This window comes from Petromyzon marinus, chromosome 69 (genome assembly GCF_048934315.1).
Source record: "Petromyzon marinus isolate PM22_M1 ecotype Great Lakes invasive population chromosome 69, UKy_Petmar_22M1.pri1.0, whole genome shotgun sequence".
Classification (NCBI taxonomy): Eukaryota; Metazoa; Chordata; class Hyperoartia; order Petromyzontiformes; family Petromyzontidae; genus Petromyzon; species Petromyzon marinus.
Window position 1 is genome coordinate 1,153,068 of NC_133735.1, and position 26,668 is coordinate 1,179,735.

Below are 26,668 nucleotides of genomic sequence, written 5' to 3' on the forward strand. Positions count from 1 at the left end.
GGCTCTGCTTTCTCCCCATAACTGAACCCACATAAGCAATGCAAATCACTCAATTAGGATCGCAAACAACAGTAATTTTGTTCCCGATGACTAACAAAACTTGGCAGGACCCTGCTAAAAAAAGGTCTTGAGACTCACTGATGCTTATCCTGCGTAAACAATCATAATAAATACACACAGGACACACGCAGAGTTGCTTACCCTGGCTCAGCGGCTCCTTCTCTAAAGACATCTTCTCCAATGTGCAGTGTGATTGGGCCCTGCACAGGAGTGGTAGTGGTGGTTGTAGCGGTAGCGGAGGAGGTGGCGGCGGCCCTGCACAGGAGTGGTAGTGGTGGTTGTAGCGGTAGCGGAGGAGGTGGCGGCGGTGCTGGCGGCGGTGCTGGCGGTGGTGCTGGTGGTGGTGCTGGTGGTGGTGCTGGTGGTGGTGCTGGCGGTGGTGCTGGTGGTGGTGCTGGCGGTGGTGCTGGTGGTGGTGCTGGTGGTGGTGCTGGTGGTGGTGCTGGTGGTGGTGCTGGCGGTGGTGCTGGTGGTGGTGCTGGTGGTGGTGCTGGTGGTGGTGCTGGTGGTGGTGCTGGCGGTGGTGCTGGTGGCCGTGGTCTGGAGGCAGTGGTGCTTCAATTTGGTGAAGCGCTTCTCCTCCTCGAGAGGCTTCACCTCGCCGAGGTTATTCACCTCCCGAATGCTCCTCTGGTTCTTGGGGCGCCTACACTTGAGCTGCTTCTATTCGTGCATATGCGCAACGATTAGCACAGGAACATTCAAACATGCACACACATGCACAAAATAATACCCACACGCACGCAAACATGCATTTCCACCCATACACAAATGCATACTCACACACCTATGCATGGACGCAAACATGTATATTGACTCATCCAAATTTGCTGAGCACACACATACATATACACAATCACCCGATGTTAAAACAAACCTTTACCAATCAGTACTTTTGAACACAGCATTAATGTAGCCCTAACCCCTAATTCACCTAAACCCTACAAACTAATGATACATGTTACACCCTCATATATTCCCACAGACACCTATCGACCCCACAGACCTCACGAACCCCATTGAGGCCTTGATCAACTGCGATAATTTAATGGCGATTGTTATTAACATTCATCACGGGCAATAGGTGCCACAGAATGTTCCATTGTAAGGATCTAGCTGCCCATAATCTGGAAAAATCTAACAGCAGCGCTCATCGTGGGCAACTGGAATAGCACCTTCCAATGAGCTCACAGACAGAGGTCGCGTCACTGCCTGAAAAAAAGTCCAATTTATGTGCATGCACGAGTGGGATATGGCGTGACATGGTGGCAAGATGGGGTGATGTCGGGAGATGATGTGGTGGTATTTAGATGTGATGTGTTGGAATGTTATGGAGAGATCGTGTCATGTGATGGTGTAGACACATGGTGAGGTTCTGTGATGGGTTATTGACTGGATGGTGGGGTGGTATGATGGGAAAGGTGGTGTGGAGAGATGGTTTGGTGATGTGATGCGTAGTCATGTTGTAGTTTTATCGTGTGGTGGCATGGTGTGCTATCCTGTACAGACGGTGTCCTTGACCCTCACCGACCACATACACACCTTTTGGTCGCCATTCTTGTCACCTTGGTTCGGGAAAGGGTCAACTCTGTCCATAATGTCCCCCCACGTGGTCGTTTGGAGCTGCGACTTCCGGACTACGGAGCACAGACATTTCATTCAAAGGATGAGTGATGGGTTAGAGAACGAAGCACATGGAGATTTCACAGAACTCATTCTGAGATCCCTCTAGTTACCTCTTATCACACTACAGGCCCTGCTATTGAGAAATATTCATCACATGGCATTAACACTTTACATGTCATATTTTTGTGAGCATGTTGAGATCATTCATTCCATAAACTTGAGACCCTAGTTTAATTATAGGTTGCTGAAACCCAGAGCTTAATAAACGTTCTCTGCCATGCTGGATCAGTGTCTAATCCCTTACCCACCAAGCCAGTTCTGCTGAATGCCATTATTATGGAGATCTCCTCTGCATTTCCTAGTAATTTGTGAAAAGTAAGTTTATAGCTCATCAGAATTCTCCAGAATATATGAATATTCTGATTCTAACAAACGATTTTATGTAGGTATATGTAACTTACTCTCATAGCGCTCCAAGATATCAGCCCACTTAAGTTGTCTGTCCATGTTGTAGGTGTTGTGTCTGTTTGATGATGGTGGCCTGGAGGGGTTAGAACAAGGATCAAATTTATCAACTCAATTAATCACTCATCCTCTCAATTATTACCATTTTCCACTCACAGTACCAGTTCACTCACTCTTGTGCATGTTGATTTACAAGCCCCTTCATTTACTTGCTTACTGCCAACTCACTCACTTGTGCACCCGCTCACTCACTCATTCACTCACCCACTCACACATGTTTATTCCAATCCACTATTCCATTGAACATAATCGTCAGACTTAACCATGTTCATGTAGAACCCATTTGTATTAATCCACTGGTTGATAAATGCCTCTCAATGCCTCATGGATGATGAGGGTTATGTAACCATACTTAAAAACGCTGGTCAGTGTGGGTTGGTGAAGGTCGGGGAGACTGCAAAAGAAAATATATTTCTGCACTGCCCTCCAATGCTCACAATGGCTATTACACCATTTATAGCACGTGGTGGCCACCCAATGCTAGGACATCCAATCACTCCCCACGCTAGATCCTGCTTAGCTTCTGAGACCTGATGAAATCAGGAACATAACGGGTAATCTAATCAGAGGTCAACCAATCGAATTACCTGAGCAATATCCCTCGCCCAAACATCAAAATACTATTACTCAAGCATAACCCGAACACCTGATAGGCAACCCTAACCCGTCATACCGAACACTAACCCTTAATACACAAACCCTAATACACAACCGTAACTCTAAGTTCTAAACCGTAACTGTATCACACTTGCCCGTATGGCAAACTCCAACCTCTAATTATAACTGTGAACTCTAACCCTTCACTCTATCCCCAAACACTAAAACTCAGCCTGTAGCCCATAACCACAACTTTTCACCCCTAATTATTAACAACGATCCCTGATCATTTTTAAAACGCCCGTGTCGGGCTCACTTTTCAGATGTGATGAAGACCAGGCTCACAACTGACGAGATTAACTTTACTTTTATCACCGGTTGTGCATCTTTTAAAAACTAGAATGCGAAATAATCGCGTCCAGTTGCACATTATTTAATTGTAAATGCATTTACATAATTTTGCTTTACAGACAATGTTTTCAATCAATTAAATAATTGTTGAATAACAATACAAAATGCAGGAGTATCTGCATTATTATGAAAAAACTATTGTAACATTTACAATATTATAGAAATAAGATAGAAAATAATAAATTGTGTCAAGCAGACGATCATACACTGCAACACGTAAATGAACAATTGGGAATTGTTTAATGATTAATGTTCACCTCTTTTGCATGCCGTTTCTATTTGAAACTAATTCTCACAACAATGTAAGAAATATCTACATCAATATTAATTCTACCGTCAAGAATCCAAAAATCACAATATCCACGACATTGTAGTTTGATTTTATAATAACATTTGCTAAAATTATATATTTAAACGTATTTGTTACAGCACGTTACCATAAGCTGAGCTAAACCCCCAAACCCCTCATGCTCATGTAGTGAGTGAGACCCCCACACCCTTGAAAGCCTCAATGAAAACCCCATTAACACGCAAACAATCCTTAAACCACCCCTTTCAGGCTCACCGGTTAAATGATGTGCAGGATGACAACTGCTGAGATTAATTTCAGTTTCATCAACAATAGTGGAGGCTTTAATAACCACGAGGCAAAATAATCTCACGCTTATTTTAGCTGAGACAAGAAACACAGCGACCAATTAACACAGCTCTTCCAATATGAATGACACGTGGTGCATGACGTCATAGATATCATGATGTCAAAGGTACCACCCACATGACTGTGACATCACAGACTGGAGACAACTACGTCATCAGCCAGGATCTGACCTGAACAGCAGACCCCTTCGCAATGTTAAATGTAATGTAACTCAGATTATTTCGGGCACAATTGTCCCAGTAATAAGAAAATGATGATTGTGTACATTTTATTCGTAATCTAGATGACTTAAACAGGCTCGTTATCAACGTTTTGAAAGGTTACACGGTTACGGTCTAAACAATGTTAGAAACAGCAATATATGAAGTGATATTCCAAGTTACGAATCTAATTGTCTTAATTTGATGGCAGACAATCCAATTACCACAATATTATGAATATTTGAGTCTAGTTTGAGGTGACAATGTAAAATTATATTTTTAAAATGGCATCTTATGAAAAAATCTATTGTAACATTTACAATATTATAGAAATAAAAGAGAAAATCATAAATTGTGTCAAGCAGATGATCATACACTGCAATACAAATTAACAATTGGGAATTGTTTAATGATTAATGTTCACCTTTTGCATGCCGTTTCTATTTGAAACTAATTTTACATCAATAATCAGTCACATAAAACGACAATGTCAGAAATATCCACATCAATATTAATTCTACCGTCAAGAATCCAAGAATGACAATATCCACGACATTGCAGTTTGATTTTCTGATAACATATGCTAAAATTGTATATTCAAAAGTATTTGTTACAACACGTTACCTTAAGCTAAGCTAAACCCCCAAACCCCTCATGCTCATGTAGTGATTGAGACCCCCACACCCTTGAAAGCTTCAATAATAAACCCGATTAACACGCAAACAATCCTTAAACCACCCCTTTCAGTTTGATTTTCTAATAACATTTGCTAAAATTATATATTTAAACATATTTGTTACAACACGTTACCATAAGCTGAGCGAAACCCCCAAACCCCTCATGCTCATGTAGTGAGTGAGACCCCCACACCCTTGAAAGCCTCAATAAAAACCCCATCAACACGCAAACAATCCTTAAACCACCCCTTTCAGGCTCACCGGTTAAATGATGTGCAGGCTGACAACTGCTGAGATTAATTTCAGTTTCATCAACAATAGTGGAGGCTTTAATAACCACGAGGCTAAATAATCTCACGTTTATTTTAGCTGAGACAAGAAACACAGCGACCAATAAACACAGCTCTTCCAATATGAATGACACGTGGTGCATGACGTCATAGATATCATGATGTCAAAGGTACCACCCACATGACTGTGACATCACAGACTGGAGACAACTACGTCATCAGCCAGGATCTGACCTGAACAGCAGACCCCTTCCTAATGGTAAATGTAATGTAACTCAGATTATTTCGGGCACAATTGTCCCAGTAATAAGAAAATGATGATTGTGTACATTTTATTCGTAATCTAGATGACTTAAACAGGCTCGTTATCAACGTTTTGAATGGTTACACGGTTACGGTCTCAACAATGTTAGAAACAGCAATATATGAAGTGATATTCCAAGTTACGAATCTAATTGTCTTATTTTGATGGCAGACAATCCAATTACCACAATATTATGAATATTTGAGTCTAGTTTGAGGTGACAATGTAAAATTATATTTTTAAAATGGCATCTTATGAAAAAAAACTATTGTAACATTTACAATATTATAGAAATAAAAGAGAAAATCATAAATTGTGTCAAGCAGATGATCATACACTGCAACACAAATTAACAATTGGGAATTGTTTAATGATTAATGTTCACCTTTTTTGCATGCCGTTTCTATTTGAAACTAATTTTTACAACAATGTAAGAAATATCTACATCAATATTAATTCTATCGTCAAGAATCCAAAAATCACAATATCCATGACATTGTAGTTTGATTTTCTCATAACATTTGCTAAGATTATATATTTAAACGTATTTGTTACAACACGTTACCATAAGCTGAGCGAAACCCCCAAACCCCTCATGCTCATGTAGTGAGTGAGACCCCCACACCCTTGAAAGCCTCAGTAAAAACCCCATTAACACGCAAACAATCCTTAAACCACCCCTTTCAGGCTCACCGGTTAAATGATGTGCAGGCTGACAACGGCTGAGATTAATTTCAGTTTCATCAACAGTAGTGGAGGCTTTAATAACCACGAGGCTAAATAATCTCACGTTTATTTTAGCTGAGACAAGAAACACAGCGACCAATAAACACAGCTCTTCCAATATGAATGACACGTGGTGCATGACGTCATAGATATCATGATGTCAAAGGTACCACCCACATGACTGTGACATCACAGACTGGAGACAACTACGTCATCAGCCAGGATCTGACCTGAACAGCAGACCCCTTCCTAATGGTAAATGTAATGTAACTCAGATTATTTCGGGCACAATTGTCCCAGTAATAAGAAAATGATGATTGTGTACATTTTATTCGTAATCTAGATGACTTAAACAGGCTCGTTATCAACGTTTTGAATGGTTACACGGTTACGGTCTCAACAATGTTAGAAACAGCAATATATGAAGTGATATTCCAAGTTACGAATCTAATTGTCTTATTTTGATGGCAGACAATCCAATTACCACAATATTATGAATATTTGAGTCTAGTTTGAGGTGACAATGTAAAATTATATTTTTAAAATGGCATCTTATGAAAAAAAACTATTGTAACATTTACAATATTATAGAAATAAAAGAGAAAATCATAAATTGTGTCAAGCAGATGATCATACACTGCAACACAAATTAACAATTGGGAATTGTTTAATGATTAATGTTCACCTTTTTTGCATGCCGTTTCTATTTGAAACTAATTTTTACAACAATGTAAGAAATATCTACATCAATATTAATTCTATCGTCAAGAATCCAAAAATCACAATATCCACGACATTGTAGTTTGATTTTCTCATAACATTTGCTAAGATTATATATTTAAACGTATTTGTTACAACACGTTACCATAAGCTGAGCGAAACCCCCAAACCCCTCATGCTAATGTAGTGAGTGAGACCCCCACACCCTTGAAAGCCTCAGTAAAAACCCCATTAACACGCAAACAATCCTTAAACCACCCCTTTCAGGCTCACCGGTTAAATGATGTGCAGGCTGACAACGGCTGAGATTAATTTCAGTTTCATCAACAGTAGTGGAGGCTTTAATAACCACGAGGCTAAATAATCTCACGTTTATTTTAGCTGAGACAAGAAACACAGCGACCAATAAACACAGCTCTTCCAATATGAATGACACGTGGTGCATGACGTCATAGATATCATGATGTCAAAGGTACCACCCACATGACTGTGACATCACAGACTGGAGACAACTACGTCATCAGCCAGGATCTGACCTGAACAGTAGACCCCTTCCTAATGTTAAATGTAATGTAACTCAGATTATTTCGGGCACAATTGTCCCAGTAATAAGAAAATGATGATTGTGTACATTTTATTCGTAATCTAGATGACTTAAACAGGCTCGTTATCAACGTTTTGAATGGTTACACGGTTACGGTCTAAACAATGTTAGAAACAGCAATATATGAAGTGATATTCCAAGTTACGAATCTAATTGTCTTAATTTGATGGCAGACAATCCAATTACCACAATATTATGAATATTTGAGTCTAGTTTGAGGTGACAATGTAAAATTATATTTTTAAAATGGCATCTTATGAAAAAAACAATTGTAACATTTACAATATTATAGAAATAAAAGAGAAAATCATAAATTGTGTCAAGCAGATGATCATACACTGCAACACAAATTAACAATTGGGAATTGTTTAATGATTAATGTTCACCTTTTTTGCATGCCGTTTCTATTTGAAACTAATTTTTACATCAATAATCAGTCACATAAAACGACAATGTCAGAAATATCCACATCAATATTAATTCTACCGTCAATAATCCAAGAATGACAATATCCACGACATTGCAGTTTGATTTTCTGATAACATATGCTAAAATTGTATATTCAAAAGTATTTGTTACAACACGTTACCTTAAGCTAAGCTAAACCCCCAAACCCCTCATGCTCATGTAGTGAGTGAGACCCCCACACCCTTGAAAGCTTCAATAATAAACCCGATTAACACGCAAACAATCCTTAAACCACCCCTTTCAGTTTGATTTTCTAATAACATTTGCTAAAATTATATATTTAAACGTATTTGTTACAACACGTTACCATAAGCTGAGCGAAACCCCCAAACCCCTCATGCTCATGTAGTGAGTGAGACCCCCACACCCTTGAAAGCCTCAATAATAAACGCCATTAACACGCAAACAATCCTTAAACCACCCCTTTCCGGCTCACCGGTTAAATGATGTGCAGGCTGACAACTGCTGAGATTAATTTCAGTTTCATCAACAGTAGTGGAAGCTTTAATAACCACGAGGCTAAATAATATCACGCTTATTTTAGCTGAGACAAGAAACACAGCCACCAATAAACGCAGCTCTTCCAATATGAATGACACGTGGTGCATGACGTCATAGACATCATGATGTCAAAGGTACCTCCCACATGACTGTGACATCACAGACTGGATTCATCTACGTCATCAGCCAAGATCTGAATGTAATGCAACTCCTATTATTTAGGGCACAATTGTCCCAGAAATAAGAAAACGATGATGGTGAAAATTGTATTCATATTCTAGATGACATAAACAAGCTAGTTAGCAAAAGTTTAAATGGATACACGCTTGCGGTCTAAACAAAATATCAGGGAATATGCGAAGCAACGAATCTAATTGTAAATTGGTGGCAGAAAATCAAATTATCACAATATCATAACCATTGTAGCCTAGTTTGTGGTGAAAATCAAATTATCACAATATCATAACCATTATAGCCTAGTTTGTGGTGAAAATCAAATTATCACAATATCATAACCATTGTAGCCTTGTTTGTGGTGAAAATCTAATTATCACAATATCATAACCATTGTAGCCTTGTTTGTGGTGAAAATCAAATTATCACAATATCATAACCATTGTAGCCTAGTTTGTGGTGAAAATCTAATTATCACAATATCATAACCATTGTAGCCTAGTTTGTGGTGAAAATCTAATTATCACAATATCATAACCATTGTAGCCTAGTTTGTGATGAAAATTTAATTATCACAATATCATAACCATTGTAGCCTAGTTTGTGGTGAAAATCTAATTATCACAATATCATAACCATTGTAGCCTTGTTTGTGGTGAAAATCAAATTATCACATCATAACCATTGTAGCCTAGTTTGTGGTGAAAATCTAATTATCACAATATCATAACCATTGTAGCCTTGTTTGTGGTGAAAAGCTAACATTTTTTTCATTTCATTTTTATAGCACTACTGTAAAATGTACAATAATATAGAAATAAACGTGAGATCCTCAGAAATTGAGTCGAGCAGACAATCATACACTACAACACATAAATCAACAGTTGCGAATTTTCATAATTAACTGAAACCTTCTTTGCATGCAGTTTAAATTTGAACCTATTTTTTACATCAATAATCAGTGGCATGAAACGAGAATATAAGAAATATTCGCAATAATATTAATTCTACCGTCAATAATCTAAACATCACAATATCCACGACGTTGGAATTCGATTTTTTTAAAATAAAATATGCCAAAAAATAACCCGTACCTATGACCCAAGCCGAAACCTACAACCCCTCACTCTTATGTACTGAGAGAGGCCTCCACTTCTTTGAAACCCTCAGCAACAGACCTCATAAACATCCATGAAATCATATTCTTTGGGTCTTTCGGTAGTCACGTAGATAAGTTGAGAGAAAATAATTTTTAAAAATAACAAAAAACTACGACGTTTCGATCATCATCAGGAGGAGAAAAGAGGAAAGCTGCTGAGGCAAAACAGTCTGTGACAATTCTGTAAGCAGCCAGGGCCTTAAATGAAGGGCAGACCCCTCCCCAATGTTGAATGAAATGCAACTCGTATTATTTCGGAAATCAGAAAACGATGACTGTGGACATTTAATTCATATTCTAGATGTGAGTGGGGACCGGTGGCGCAGCGGTGAGCGCACTGTGTGAGAATGTGGAGATTGGTGGCGTAGTGGTTTGCACATTGTGAGGGGGGAGTGGTGGCACCGCGGTTAGCACACCGAGTGATTGGGGAGCGGTGGGCAGTGGTTAGCTATAAATGCTCCGATACGTGTGGCATTGCCTTTGCACTGTTCGCCTTTTGGCGATCTCTGATCTGACACTGGTGGTGAGACTAGGTCATAAAGAAGGCTGTCTCTGGTGTAGGCCAATCAGTTTCAAAGACAATTCAAATATTATCAGAGCATCTTCTTTGGTTCTTTCGGTAAAGTCACGTAAAATGAGAATAAAATAATAAATTGATAAAATAAAATAACATTTTATCAATTTATTATTTTATTCTCATTTTACGTGACTTTACCGAAAGAACCAAAGAAGATGAATCATTGCAGTCACGAAAGCTTTAAATCGAAAATTATCAGAGCATGTTTGTTTGCATATTGACCACAAGTCACGTGTGTGGTTAATGCAGTAACTTGATTCCTTGCAACAGGTTTCTAATTGGTTGTTTGAACATTTTAACACCACTTCCTGCTTTACTGCCAGAAAGGATAAAACCTTTTATTATTTTTCACACTTTGATTCTGGAAAAAGGTCCCATGATACAGCTTGTTTGGCTGGATGGGGCTAAATGGATGTGTCATAGGCTAGAAGAGAGATGGAATTATGTGGTTCAGAAGGATGTGGATGGAGCTAATTGGACTTTATGATGACTTGTACCAACAGTGTCAAAATCGGCCTCTGTGGAGGTTTTCATATAAAGTCTTATAACTTTTTTCACAAGATCCCTAATCTCAAGCAAAAGCCACCCAGACACGAACATGTGACACATTGCAATGTTTATTCACCCGATCGCTACTAAGCATGCATCAATTTTCAATTGCAGTCGACAGACACGTTATGGTTTGATGTGGAAAATAGACTGTTGCAGAGTGTGAATACGATCTTCAAAAAATATATATTTTTGAAAGCAGCTTACAGTCTTTTACATGATGAAGGATCATTGCCATTTATCATCCCAACGAGTAAACCATCTTAACCAATCAAATATGTCTAAATTTTTGGAATACCATGAAACACTATTAAAGTGTTCATTTTTGTACATATTTTCATGAAATGTTTCCAATAGATGTTTATATAGTTTTCTTACACACGTCATGTAGTTCACTATGATAATAATGGTCTTGATATCACGCCATTTACACAGGGGCGTCTCAGATAAGGGGCGTCTCAGATAAGTGCCATGCATCACGTTTCATGAGGTTTTCTAAATAAAATTTTTGCAGGCTCCTTGTGCAAACCAGTCTTGTTTTCATGTCGTTAGTAAAGCAAAACTCACAAACTCATGGACTGTGTTGACCGGGGGAGGTGAAGGTAATCACCAATAACCTTGCCATGGACACTCAAAGGCAATGAAGAACGTTCTCCCTGTGGAACTCATCATCCCTTCTGGATGCCCCGATCATTGCAGTGGTCCCCTAGAAGGCCAATAGACCCCCTCTGAGTACCCCTACTGCTCAACATCCATGGCAATTAATGTATGGGAGATGCGAGTTGATGACCCAGGTCAAAATATAACAAGAATATAAATGTATCATACGTAGTTTGGACAACACTCACTTTGCTAGCATGTATAATCAGGTTGGGCCAAATATTTAGACAGTGCATTCATTGTCCATTGTGTCAGTTTTGAAAGAATTAAGCAACATTGAAAAATAGCAAGCTCTGTCTTCATCTCCTGCCAATGCCAACATCATGCTCATGTTTGCTTTGCCAGGCCCGTTGACATGTGTGGCAAACCCAAAAGATAAAAACGCTATTGACAACGCATGTAAAAAAAAGACTTTTCTGATTTGACCCAAAATCTGTGTTCACTTGGAAATTTTTTTTGCATTATGGTGCAGTTAAAATATAGCATTCAGCTCATTAAATTAACCTTTTAACATTAACTTTAAATCCGTTTTAGAAAAATATATTTATTGCCTTAATTAATTATTTTGATGTTTAGTTCCCATAATATTTATATCCCTGATCTATAGTATTCTGCTTGTGCAGAAATGTATAAGAGACTACTGCATGTTCTGGTGAATCCAGTCCATGAACTTGGCGACTGTGCGCTAGACACCTGGCTGGTATGCCCGTGCACAGCCAACGCCCCAGCTGGTGATTCCAGAAAGCAACCAGCGGCCGTTTGAGTCCTGGCAAAGAAAGGGCCCCCCAGAGTATCCCTGCAACAGACACACACGACACCAATGTTAGAAGTTTACTGACTGACAAGGAGGCATGATGGAGCGATGATTACAATGATCCAGTATAGGAAATGGCATGTCATGATACCAAAGAGGGCATATCAGAAGGCCCAATAAGTAGGTTTAAATGTTCAGTGCAAAGAGCAGTAGAACTGAGAGGGAGGCTTGAAATGTTGTGGGACTGGGATCCTGAATGAGGACTTTGTAATGGAAGGCCCATTCAGGACATGGCATTAAAACTCCACTCTCCTCTTGCTTAAAACAAACACCTACAAAATCACCCGAAGACAAATTGGAAATATATTTTAATTACATGCTGCGTCAAATGTCACAAAGGGTGATTAATGCACTCAGCAGTGACTTATCTGTGTGCTCCAGTTTCCTTCCACATATATACACACTCACTAATTGGCTGGCAACATCTGAACATATATAGAAATGCAGGGCAATTGTTGGCGCAGGCTCACCTCCCTTGCAATATTCCAGCTTGGTCTTTGGCTCCTCAGAAATTCTGAGATGCAATTATCATGAACGACGCTATATAAAATGAATCGCTAGATATTTTTTAAATAGCATAGCAAATGTGCTAAATTATCAGTGACAATTTGCTTGATTCGAAAAAGCCACATAGATCAGAAGGCTGGGAATGCGTTCACGTCGTGCTGAACAGGGAGCTGTGCGAGTGACTCGAAGCATGGCTGCCCTTGTGGCGCCCAGCTGATGCCCGCATCGCTCGTGCCACTCTCCTGGACCACCGAGTCATGGAACTACCCGCGGGACCCTGAGTCGATGCGACTCGTGTCGTTGAGGGAGTGGCCGCAGGGCAAGTGAATGTCGGGTGCCCACAACTTAATCGGCATTATTTTCTATTGGCAAGCTTTAGGCAACCCTGTGATGAATTTGTATGTTTGTCTAGAGGATACATTCATCATAGTAACAGGACCTTTCTACCAAAATCTGTTCTTAATTATCATGGTAACTCAACACGTTCGTCAATAACAATGACCTTAAAATTAAATAAAAATGAAAAAATGTAGACTTTTGGGCAATGGCCCTTTTTCATTGTACAAATGGGAGACGGACCATGGCCCGAAACGTTGCATATAATGTTGTGTCTATTGAGGCCACAACATTACTGACTAATGTGTTGAGTTTTTTAGTTAATTGTTCTTGGGCACCACTGCCAACGCAGCAGCAGCATTGCCAAATAATAATGTATCATCCGGTTAACTTATTAGTACTCCATACTGCTCAGTCTGGGTCAGCAAAGCATTGAACCAGTTCAGATTTTGCTTTCCACTGATACTAGCCATGACTGGTTATCAAACTCATGTGGCTGGCTTCCACAGCAGGGCACGCTGAACAACACTGCCATTGCCGTGAATATTGCATGTTTATATTATTCTTATAACATACGATACTTGTTTCGTACCACGTGTGTTGATTTTCGATTTAAAGCTTTCGTGACTGCAGGGATTCATCTTCTTGGTTTTTTCGGTAAAGTCACGTAGAAGGGAAATAATAAAATAAAAACTATTAAATAAAATTATCACGACGTTTCGGCCACAACACAAGCAGCCGTCCTCAGGTGAAGAAACAGAGCTGTCGGAAAGACAGCGCTCCAATGAACACTGCTAAGCTTGGCAGCGTATTTTAAGCTGGGTGGGAGGAGCGGAGCACCTTGACAAAGGAGTTTACATATCAACAGAACGATTTAGCATTGAAGTAGCTATGCTAATGTGATATATTAGCAGGATGTTAAAGTCAGAAATTAGCATGTAAATGGGAGATTAACATAATGTTAATGTGAGGAATTAGCATGTAACTGGTCATGGAAGTGGCTATGTTAAAGTCAGAGTTTACATATCAACAAAATAATTTAGCATATATAAATAAATAGTGCATATTTAGTGTATCATTGAGTGCATGTTTACATGCTCTAACCCAAAAATCTCGATTATGGACTCAAAAAACCGCTGGGAGACTTCTCACTCAGACCCGTAGCAAGACAATATCGCCCCAATATTCAAATTGTTCAAATATCCCCCGAACGAGTCCAGGATCAATTTAAAGATCATACTCGGCATTCTGAAGGTCCTCCGTGGTCTGACAATGATCACGTTGCCATGTTTACGCTTCTTACAAATATTTTTGCCCCGTTGAATCGATCACCAAACCCAAGTGACGGTAATGTTACGGTAAAAAAAAATCTCAGTGGGTGACCTCTGGGCAGAGCATGACCTTGCAAACAGACGACCAATCGAGTGAAATAAACATGGGAAACGCACCTCGATGAGCAGGCTGACTTCCCTGTGTTCGGACAAACTCATTCATCACAGGCAAAACGAACATGTCCCGAATGCCCAGGTCCTTCAGGAACTGCATCTGGAGGTGTTGGCACACCAATTGCATCACCTAGCAAAAGAGGAAAACAGCAGGAACGACGTGAATACATCATCGCCATACAGCAGTCTACGCCCGTCAATTTCTCACAGCGGTAGTAAGGTCCTTAGGTGTCTGGGAGCACAAGGCAGGTGCAGGTGGGTGAGTCATAATTTCCCTCCCTTACGCCAAAACTTATTTCAGGCAGTGCAAGAGATAATGACACAGGTGAATTGTCACACAAGCCAATTAGAAAGCTGCCATGCTGTTAATGGTTAGTAAACTGAACTCACAGACCAGAGGTCGCTAAATGGGCACACCACAGCTGATCGGCAAGTCGTGTGTGATGCAGCAAAGTGTGGCTTTCAGCCGGCTCTTCCAACACATCTGGTCAACGTGGAAAAGTAGAATATGGGACCTTCCTGGTGTGGACTAATCAGTTTCAAAGAATGTTCACCACAAGTACGTGTGGTTAATGCAGACAGGATTCCTTGAATGAGGATTCTGTTTGGTGTTTTAACATCTTGACACCTGTTGTATTGCCAGAAAGGGTAAAACCTATTGTTATATGGAAAAGTAGACCAAATACTCGTAAAGAGTTTGCTCTCATGAAGGTCTTTTCACCAGCGGTGGTGTGACCAAGCAATTGCAGAGCTGCACTTTTATATAAGTCAGGTCAGAGCCAGATACACATTGGAGGATAAACATCCCACGGTGGCTGGGCAATTGTTGTGCAATAATGTCAGGTCAAACTTACTTAGGATATTTACAGGTGCGTTTTATTCATGCCGTATATATTAATGCACACATTGTGTAGTAGTATTATTATTAAACTCACCTTTAATGACGATGACCATAAACATGATTAAGAGTAACTATTAATGAATGTGCGACTGTACGATGTGGACGTAGCGGAGGGGCCCCCACGGTGAGCGGTGACGCAACGCGCGCAGTGGCCCGCGTCACGTGGTTGACACCTCACGTGCACAGAGCGAGGCAGGCAGAGCCAGAGGGGGGGGGCATTGCCTAGGCGACGTTGGCGTCCTCGCGATCTACTCCACGGTCAAGCTGCGTGTCACTTGGTGACCCCCCCACCGCCTCTTACTGCGCAGTCAGAATTGGGTTACAAACAACTTGAGGGGACGCCGCCGCGTTACCGTCTCGTCTCGCTCAACCGCGCAGCTCAAGAAAGTAGTTCGGCGTCGACCGCTCACAAGTCGCCTTATGGCGGTGCGCGTTCCCTAAATGAAGGCAACCGCGTTATAGCGTGAACACGCGGGACAGACCCAGTTGTCGTGTGCGGGTCAACTCCCTGAGATAAACTTGCTGCCGACTTCATGCGTTGTATACGCCCAGTGCTCAGCCAATTGTTGTGAGTGTCGCTCCTCTGCCCTCTGTTGTTAATGGAGGGAGACTGCACCCAACTGCCAAGTATCATCCTTCGCGAGCCTCTTCAAAACGCTCATCTTGACACCGCTGGAAGCAGACATCGGCCTTGACCTCACCCCACAACAGTGCAAGTTTAACTGCTCAACATTAAAACACAACGATGGGGTCGCTTGCACCAATCGCACAACATCACAGCATTGACTCTCAACTGTTACTTGTGTAGAGGGGGTCACATGTGTCACCATAATTGTCCTAATCGTGCTGCGAAATATTTTCCTTGCCATATTACCTGTGACAAACAGAATGAGTACAACTGGTAAGTTAAATAAAACCAGAGGTGGGCAACCTGTACTTTAAAATAGTATTCATAGCAGGCAATTTGAATACGACTTATAGAAACACCGATGCAGCTATACACAGGCCAGATTGTCCGGATATTCGGTTGACACTAATAGGGTTTATTTGCCAGTATTGTAGATTATTTGAATTACATTTGTTTGGGCGTCAGGGTGGTGCAGTGGTCACGCCCGTGCATGGCATCTTCTGAAGGAGTGCCTGGTTTCGCTTTCCTAATTCTGGTCCCTTTCTCTGCATGGGTTTACTCCCATAGCAAAACAACAACAAAAACATACACTGTAACTGGTACTAGCCAAACATCTGGGATTGTTTTTGTTATACTGCATTGCCCAAAATGGCATTTGGTGATAAAAAAATTTGGCAGGAATTGATGCACTAATGCAATTTGAACTCTTACATATTTTTATTTCATGACTTGCTTAGCGTTCATATTCTTGGTAAAGTCACGTAAATAAAGTCACGTAAATAGAAAACAAGAAATCAAATTCAAATTAAATAATTAAATACATAAAACAAATAAAAAATAAATTGAAAATAATAAAAGCAAAAAACCCAGGACGTTTCAATCGCAACACAAGCGGTCTTTATTTTATTGTTTTTTGTTTTCTATTTACGTGACTTTACCGAAAGAACCAAGAATATGAATTCCTGCAGTCACGAAAGTTTTAAGTCAAAATTTGCTTCGCGTTCCTTTACTTTGCCCTCCTATCTGTTTGTACTGTTGTTTGTTGTTGTAACTTTCTGACTCGCCCCGACTGGACATCTGTGAAAAAAAGAGCTTCATAGCTCATCAGATTCGTCCAGCCTAATTAAAGATTCTGATTCGGACATTAACTGACCCAGTTTTCGCGTGGAGATCACGGCCAGGATGTGGAACAAAGGGACCCCCGGTCACACTCACGTGGAATGCCTAGGGCATTGCACAGCATTTAAATGGACTAGTTTTGTGAGATTGAGTGGTGGCTTAGGGAAGGCCTTTATTCAACAATGTATATCATGGCCGATAATAATTTTTATAGTCATACACCATAGCCCACGATTTCCTGCACCGTTCATTCACTTGAGGAGACTGCGCATGGTGGAGATGGATGACCCTCGGTATCCTGTCCCAAAGTGATTCCAGTGGTTCAGGTAGTGGAAGAGTTGCTAGAGCTTCTGGCTCTTGCCGAAGCCTTGTGACTTTGGGATGAGAGCGTGGTAGGATGAGTGAAGCGTGGTAGGATGAGTGAAGCGTGGTAGGATGAGTGAAGCGTGAAGCTAAAGCTCCTGGAACATCCTGTACCCAAACAACACCAAACATTCAAAATCTTACAATGCTGCTGTTCCAGTATGAACAACATAACAATGAACAACATTTTCACAAATTCAACGTAATGCAGGAAATTGAGTGGCTCGAGGTTAATTTCAATGTCAGAGCACCGAGCCAATGCCATTGAGGTCTTCCGTTCAAAATTCAGTGAGCCATCTATCAACAAACGTTCCTGCGAATTGAGGGCAGGAATGCTGTGGTCTCAACTTAGTCACCAATGGCTGCACAGTAAACATCATGTCAAATGTGTTTTTGTTCACTGAAGCATATCCCAGCTCTGAGGGTTTGAATTCCATTTGACGTGTAATGAATTATCTTCAGCTTGGATTTCTGGTAAAGCACATCAGTGGCAACTTGTCTTCCTTGTTCGACAAACTGTGTTTCTGGAACATTCAAGCATCCTCAAGTGCCGTGGATAAGTAAGAGTTTTATCGTTCCACTAGTGTTTTGTGCACCGTATCAGCTTTAACAGGATTTGCCCAAAAAGCCTTAGCAAGGAAGGATGAGTCTTTGTAAGTTAGCAAATAGAGAGGGTGGAGACCTCAGCATGTAGACATCTCAACCACAACTCTACCTGGTCTCTGTTATTTATTTAATGAGCCAGCCCTTGCCACACTGAGGTTATACGAATGAACCTTGCATGCCATAGACAGGGCAATGAACGGCAGTTGCTGCTATTGTTTTGGTTGTTTGTAGTTTTTTCTTACCCAGCGATGGCAAGCTCGTACTCCGAGTGCCCATAGAAGGAGGCTGGGTCAAAGATGACGGGCCCTTCATTAATCTCTGCAGCGTTCCCAGTCCATAGGTCACCGTGGAGCAGTGCCGGAACCACCTCTACGTCCCGGAAAAATTCCCCCAACCGAAGCTGCACACCATGCAAAAAACAACACCACTTTATTCATGATAACGTTGTTTTCGAGTTAGATCGCATAAATTTACAAGCGTCGTACACCCACTCCAATTGCCATTAGGCAATTGCCAGAAGCCAGAACGCTTCTGGCAATTGCTTGATGATGCTGGGTGTAATCACCAGCGAAAGGTCGTACTCGTTTGAAAATGTTCTGCGTTTCATCTCTAACACACCAGAGTGCCGAAGCAATAACATAAATGGCACGTTCTGTTCATGTCAGAAACATTACTAATGGGCTGTGTTGGGTGGATGTGGGTGTACGACGCATTTACACTTACGCGATCTAAGCCAAAAAAAACTTTATCATGAATAATATTGGTCGCGAAAGCCTGCGTGTGAAACACGTTACCTTTAAAGTCCCCTCGAAAACCCACTGCGATCAAATGGGTTTCCCATATGGCTGTGCACATGATGAGCTACACTGCTGCATGTATTAACTCTTTCCTGTTCCGAGATGACTGCAAGTTGCGGGGTGCATCCCGTTCACCGCTGAATCTCGTGTACGTCATCGGAACGTAATAGGAAGTAAATATTAACTAACTTTATCGGTACCAACTTTATCGGTACCGAGGATCCCACAAGGCCGTGCGGGAAAGTGTGTAGCACAGTTTGGTACCAGCTATAATAGAGTGCTGTCCTGTCGCTACGGTGCTCTGCGGCGAGTACAATGTCTTTAAAAACAACGGCGCTATGCCTCTCTAAATAAAATTACCGCTGAACCGCTTGCGCGTTCCGAGATTCGGTGGTGAACGAGACCCATTCTGAAATGAGCAGTCGTCTCGGAACGGGAAAGGATTAAGGGCGAGAGTGAAACAGCTTACGAACCTGAAGCCGAGACCAGAGCTCGTGGGTTTCCCGTTCACCGTAGTCCTTCTCTATCATGTCCAGCTGAAGCTGCAGTCGCTGCCGTGAGAAGAACGTCACCCAGTCCTCCTGCCACTCATTCAGCTGGTGGCATTAATATAGTTTTATTACGGACATTTAAAAACATAAGCAAATAATACCTACTTTATTTGGCCAATCCTTGACCTAAAACAGTGATATTCACTCATTTTCGGAGGGGGGCCACTTTCGCGAATAAGACATTATCAGTGAAAGAGCCATCTCACATTTGAAACCATTGGGGGGTTTGACAGCATGATGGGGTGTTTTCACTTGTGTGTATTGTCGGGGACTGCATGTCAGGGGTCGCAGTAAAAAGGACACCAGGGACTGCCACCGGCCCGCGGGCCTTGCAATGAAGAACACGGACTTAAGATGTCGCCCAGAAACGTTGAATTTTACGTACAAATGGCTGGGTAATTCTTAAGACATAATTCGACACTCATGTTATGTACCGATTATCATGCTGTAGTCTTTGAACATCTCATTTTAGCCACCAATTGATATCCTCATAAAAAATTACAACAGCATTGATCCTAACGATAGGTTCTGCGCTTAATTCCCACACCTCCGTTTAGCACGGTTGGCTATGTACGGTGGAAAGGAAGTTCAACATACATTCATACAAGTCTGTCAAACCCGGCTGAGTGTAATTGGTAATTAGCAAAAACATAACTGATTATGTGAACACTGGTTATGCAAGATCGATCTCTGATGGAACTTCAGTGACATCTGGTGATGTCAGTTGTAACTGTGTGCCCTGTTATCAATGGTACAACTGTGTGCAATGGAAGAAAATATATGCATTTTTTAATCAAATATATTGTTTTATAAATTTGTGTACTTACACAAGATAAAATGTACGCCAATCTAGTTCTTCTCAAAATGTAACCTTAAACCAATGTTACCATCATCAGTGGTTAATAGAATATTACACAAAGGAATCTCATATTTCTACGATGAAATACTGATTAGACTGACATCTGAACAACAGCTGATTTCACCGCTCCATGAAAAAACTAATTTAATCAAGTAAACATTATTGCCGTTCCTATAAAACTTTGGTCACCCAGGCTGTCCTTCAACAAAAGGGTATATTAAATCTATATAGTTTTTTCTGGGTTAGATGGCATAAAAATAAATGAGCCGTTAAACCTACCACCACCTAACAGCCAATTAGTAAGGTTGTCACGTAAACGGAACATGCCAATCCGTTACTTGTACAGCAAACCGAAGTGTTGGAGAGAAAATCCACAACATTTACAATCTGAGTATGACGTTTCGCCAGTAATTACAACTATCATCATTAGGTGGACAGCCAAATTCGTAGAGAAATCCTCCTGTTTCATTCCTTGGAGGGATAGATGTGATGACGTCACTTGTGAGCCCTTCACGAATTGGAATGTTCTGTTTATGTGACAAACCTTACGAATTGGCTGTGTCGGTGGTGGCGGGTTTAACGACACATTTATATTTCAACGATCTAACCCAAAAAAACGATATTATGGATGATATTGGCCTCGAAAGCCTACGTGTTAAACGGGTATATTAAAATGTAAATGGGCTACAACCAGTTTCATGACTTTAAAGCGGAGATCACATGTGGGATGTAACCACAGCATATAGCCGTATGAAACCCACATACTCTACATCCTCCTGCCCAGGGTCCATACCTGTTGGGAGAAATTCAAGACTGAAATTTTTATCAAAATCTGTAAAGCACATGAGAACCTTAATTTAGCAGTCTCAAACTGACTGGGACCCCTGTCGTGACGGAGCAGCTGAACATTGCACAAAGTCATCAATGCATATACAGATATATGCCAAGGGTGACCAACTTTCCTGACCCTACCAGCAGCATACCATAATCTTCAGATGGCCGCGGGGGCCACAAGAGATAAAGATTAGCCATACAGAAGTTGACTCGTGTCGACTGGCTGTGGAATTATGAGTTTAGAAATCTGAGTGCCCTGGGAGTACTCATGGCCTGCCTCCGATACCAGATTGTTTTCACTTCATATAAAGTTATTTTATTTCATCAATTTATTATTTTATTCTCATTCTACGTGACTTTACCGAAAGAACCAAAAAAGATGAATCATTGCAGTCACGAAAGCTTTAAATCGAAAATTAAATTGAAGAGTTACAAATTAGCAGCGCCTCTGCAGAGCCACACTGTTTCTTCATCTGAGGACGTCTGCTTGCGTTGTGGTCGAAACTTCGTGAAAATTTTATTATATAATGTTTTATTTGTATTATTTTATTATTTCCCTTCCACGTGAATTTACCGAAAGAACCAAGCATATGAATCCCTGCAGTCACGAAAGCTTTAAATCGAAAAATATTGCGATTAGCAAAAATATAAAGGGACGCAATGTTGAATGCTCTAAGTCTCCTTTGCAGAAGAGTTTGCCCTGATGGACTTAAATACAGATACTTTTAATAGCCATAATTCATATATTACCCAACATAATTCATATTCTGAAAAGTACATTGCACACACATGAACAATACAGTTCCCTTCATCACAAAGATGGCTAAAACAAAAAGATGAATGTGATTAGGTGTGGAAAAGCATGACCGCTGGCTGGCTAGTTGTGTTCATGTATGAAATAATGACAGCATGTGTCTATCTCATTCACTAGCTCAATCGCTTGATTTTTACGATTAATAAACAGCTGTATGAAATGTGTGTTTGTTTACACACAAATCGCCTGTTTACACATATTCATTAGATCCGATTAGCATGCCTACTCTCAGTGCGAAGGAATGTCAACATAATACATAGTTGACATGATGCTAGGGTTGGATCGGTGGGCCTAGTTTTCCACATGTTTTACATTTTCATGATTCAATACCGAGTTTTCTCTTCCTTGTGAAGCCTCTCTCCAATCTTCCTGTTGTGAAGGTGCATTTCAGCCAGATGCTGCCCCAACAAGCCTGACCCCCTGTCAGAGTGTACAACACAATAGACCTGTCAAAGAAAACATTAACTTTATCATGTCAACAAACCCCAAGTAATAATTCATATGCAAAATAAACTACATCATATTTGTCCAGGTGGTCTGTGGCCGAGAACCTCGCTTGAAAATACGAATATATCAGTTCACATTCTGGTTTGGGTGACTCAAAACAATATTCTTCTGGGGTTTATACAATGAGTGTTACTTCCTGGGAAGTCAATCCTATGTAGACTATAAATGAAACCATTTTTTATTTTACCAGAGCTATTTTTCAGAACCGACCTGGCCACAAATGATAGCCTAACGAAGTGGCTTATCAATGGAAATTTATAGCAGCCAAATGCTCAAAATACTCATGTTTCTAAATGTGCAGGGAAAAACTGGAGAAACCGGAGAAAAATCTGCACGACCACGGGGAGAACATGCAAACTTCAAATATACAGCAGGCGTCAAGGTTGGGATCGAACCTACGAAGTCCAATATACCAGGCGAGGCAGTTAACATCTCCTAGCCACCATGGCGCCCCATTCTCTGACTTATCCACCCACCCACCGACTCGTAAAGCCACCCACCCACTCACTCACCGTGCCACGTACTGAATCTCTAAACCAACAACTCAACCACAAACTCACTCACCCTGCCACGTACTGAATCTCTAAACCAACAACTCAACCACCCACCCACTCATCCAATCTCTCACTTACTAAACCAGCCACTCACCAACCCACCGACCCACTCATCCACCTATTCACTTAAAATAGTTCAACTACAATTGAATTATTTAAAATTCACCAGGTAAGGCCCACTGAGCTATATAGATCCTTGTCGGAAACGACGTGGCAAACAAATGATAGCTCAAAGAAGTGGCTTATCACGTGGACATTTATAGCAGCCAAAGCCTCTAAATGTATATTTCTAAATATGCATGAAAAACTCGGGAGGTCCCAGAGAAAAATCCATGCAACCACAGGGAGAACATGCAAACTCCAAATATACAGGCGTCACAATCGGGATCGAACCCACGATGTCTTATACAAATGGCGAGGGAGTTAACATTCCGCTACCCTGGCGCTCCACTCTGACTCAGCCTCCCACCCACCCACTCAAACACCCAGCCAAGCACTCATGAACCCAATCACCGTGGCACCCACTCAATCGCGAAACCCACTCACTCATCAACACACCCAGCCACTCACTTAACCACTTACCTACGAACCCACCTGCATACCCCCCACTCACTAACTCAACGACCCACTCACTCAACACTCCACTAACCCACCCAATCACCTATTCATGCCCCAAATCACACACTGACCCATTCACCCACTTAATCTATAACTCATGCACTCACCCACCTACCTGCTCACCAGCCACTTATCTACTCACCCACCCACTCATCCTGCCACCTACTCAACCTCTAACCCACCCACGCACCGAACTACCCACCTACCCAATCACCCATCCAATAAACTACAACTAAACTATTTTGTATTTTACCAGGTAAGCCCCACAGAGCTATATAAAACATTTTAGAAGTGATCTGGTTACAACTGATACGTGAACGAAGTGGCTTATCAAGCTGACATTTCTTCTAAACAAACCTTGACTCTAAATGCGGAGGGATAAATCTGGAGGACCCGGAGAAAGATCTACGAGGACACAGGCAAAACATTAAAACTCATAATATACAGGCAGCAGGGTCAGAATCGAATACACGATTTCCTGTATACTCAGTGAGGTAGTTAATATCTCACCATAGTGGCACCCCGCTCTCTGACCCACTCACCCAATTACACACTAACTCACCCACTCAACCTCCCACATTAACTTACCCACCCACCAGTCACTCCCCCATTCACCCAACCACCCCCTCACTCACCCAACCACGCACCAACTCACCTACCCACTAACTCACCCACCCATCTTCTCCCGCACTCAGCCAGCCACCCGCTCAATCACGTGCCGACTAACTTACTCACACACTCACCGACCAATACACCCATTCACTTACCCACCCACAATCTCACTAGCCAAGCCAACCACCCAGCCCCTCACTCACCCACTTATTAAATCACTCACTACCCCACACACTCACCCAACCACTTGCTCACTTACCCATACGCTAACCCAACCACTCACTCACCGAATCACCCACCCACTAACTCATCAAAATTAATTCTCAACCACTCACCCAACCACCCACGCAATCTCATACCCACTAACTCACTCACCTACCCATTTATGCACTCACGCACCCACTTACTCACTCACTCACGCACCCACCAACCAACCCACCTACCCATCTCTTCACTCACTCACCCACCCACACAGTCAATCACTCACCTACATACCTACCCACTAATACTCACCCACTCATCCAACAACGAACTCACCAACCCACCCGCCGACTCACTCACTCAGGTACTAACCCACTCAACTTCTAACCCACACACTAACCACCTAACCACCTACCCACACACTCACTCACTCACCCACACACTCACTCACTCATCCACCCACCCAAACATCCACTCACCCACCCACTAATTCACCCACCCACTCACTCCCTCATCCATCCACTCACCTACTCGCCCATCCACTCACTTACTCAATGAGCCACTCACCTTCTCACCCAGTACTTACACATCAACTGACCCTGCCACCCACTCAATTTCTAATCCACCCACTCACCCAACCAGCTGCCCACTCCCTCAGCCACTCACCTACTTACCCACCCCACTTACACATCCACTTACCCTGCAATCCACTCAATTTCTAATCCCCCACTCACCCAACCACCCGCCCACTCATCTACTCACCCATTACCACGGAATTATTCACCCACCCATCAGTCAACCACCCAATAATTCAACCACTCACAAACTAAATCGCCTATTAATTAAACCACCCACTACCTCAACCACCCACTAACTTAACCACAGAGCCACTCACCCACTCAGCAAGCCATCCACTACTATATCTCTAACCCAATATCTCACTCACCCACCGCCCACTCACCTACACACGTATGCACTCACTCACACGCCGCTCACTCACCTACACACTAAATTATGTTTATTTTACCAGGTTAGGCCCAATGAGCTACATAGCTCGTTTTCAAAACAACCTTCACCACAAATAAACCGACCATTAAAATTATAGACTGATCATTTCTTTGTCAGTGGGCAAACGTATAAAATCAGCAGAGGATCAAATACTTTTTTCCCTCACTGTACATTGCGGGGGTCACTAAAATATCTCCAAAATCCTGAATAAACACAAGATCCAGGTCCGATTCAACACAGTACAAAAAATCCATGATCTGGTTCCATCTGTAAAGGATGTGGTTCCAGACATACAGTACCTGGGCGTTTACAAACTAAAGTGCCTCTGTGGTAGCAGCTACATTGGAGAAACCATACGACATATATCGGACCCCATCCGCGAACATAAAGCAGACTTGAAACACGGAAGGACGAACTCCTCTGCCGTGGCAGATCACTGTTATAATTCAGTTGGCTCACATGACATTGACTTCTCCAAGACAGAGGTTCGTTGCAAGCCAACCAGCTACCATGAGAGATTCGTTCATGAGGCCATCCACATATACAAGCACAGAGACAATTTCAACCGAGAAGATGGATTCTGGCTTAGTAACCATTGGAAAGATGTTTTAAACCATTTCGGTTCTTAAATGATTGTATTTTATGGTGATTTTCAGACCGCAGCCCTTTCGCTGGCACTGCCTCTTAATACTTCTCACACCACGGTCAATGGTATGGTTTACAACATGTAGTATAATAATTAATAGTATAACATTGTAATGTTTAACATAACTCATAAGGCAATATATAGCATCGTAATTGCATAATGAATATACATCAGTGTGATATATAGTTGGGTTCATAGAATAAGACATAGTGTAATATCACAAGTCTAATAGTTTATAATCTAAAGTATAGGGTAGTGTAAAGTAACGCATTGTATAATTCAAAAGTGGAATTTGCCTATGATGTGATGTTCTACCATGTAGTTTAGATTGGAAGGTATAATATTGTATTATATAGTAGTCCAGTTTACAGCATAGTCATAAGGCAACTCAGGACACAACAGCGCACCTTGGCTGTTGCACTTGCCCCTTTTCTTGTTTCCTCTCTGCCTGTGTTCCCAGCC

At 41.5% G+C, this 26,668-nt stretch overlaps 1 protein-coding gene and 1 long non-coding RNA gene across 4 annotated transcripts in view; both read right to left on the bottom strand.

Moving 5' to 3' along the window:
• Positions 1-10,876: 10,876 nt before the first annotated feature.
• LOC142906677 (uncharacterized) lies at positions 10,877-14,585 on the bottom strand. 2 transcript variants are annotated; one of them, XR_012930440.1, is made up of 3 exons: positions 13,736-14,585; positions 12,771-12,814; positions 10,877-12,282 (listed from the first exon to the last, which is right to left on the bottom strand). It is a non-coding gene; the product is annotated as an uncharacterized LOC142906677 (long non-coding RNA). The 2 variants fall into 2 exon arrangements; XR_012930441.1 differs by lacking the exon at positions 12,771-12,814.
• Positions 14,586-16,511: 1,926 nt separating this feature from the next.
• The window catches only part of LOC142906676 (fructosamine-3-kinase-like), a 54,057-nt gene continuing 43,900 nt past the window's right edge, over positions 16,512-26,668 (bottom strand). Inside the window, exons 2-5 of one of the 2 annotated variants that reach the window (XM_076054964.1) lie at positions 22,391-22,480; positions 19,476-19,598; positions 18,448-18,605; positions 16,512-17,707 (exon numbers count right to left, since the gene is read on the bottom strand). In XM_076054964.1, the coding sequence (XP_075911079.1) occupies positions 17,689-17,707; positions 18,448-18,605; positions 19,476-19,532 (234 nt within the window). In that variant the 5' untranslated portion in view covers positions 19,533-19,598; positions 22,391-22,480 and the 3' untranslated portion in view covers positions 16,512-17,688. The remainder of the gene's footprint in view (positions 17,708-18,447; positions 18,606-19,475; positions 19,599-22,390; positions 22,481-26,668) is intronic. The other variant, XR_012930439.1, reaches the window with a different exon arrangement.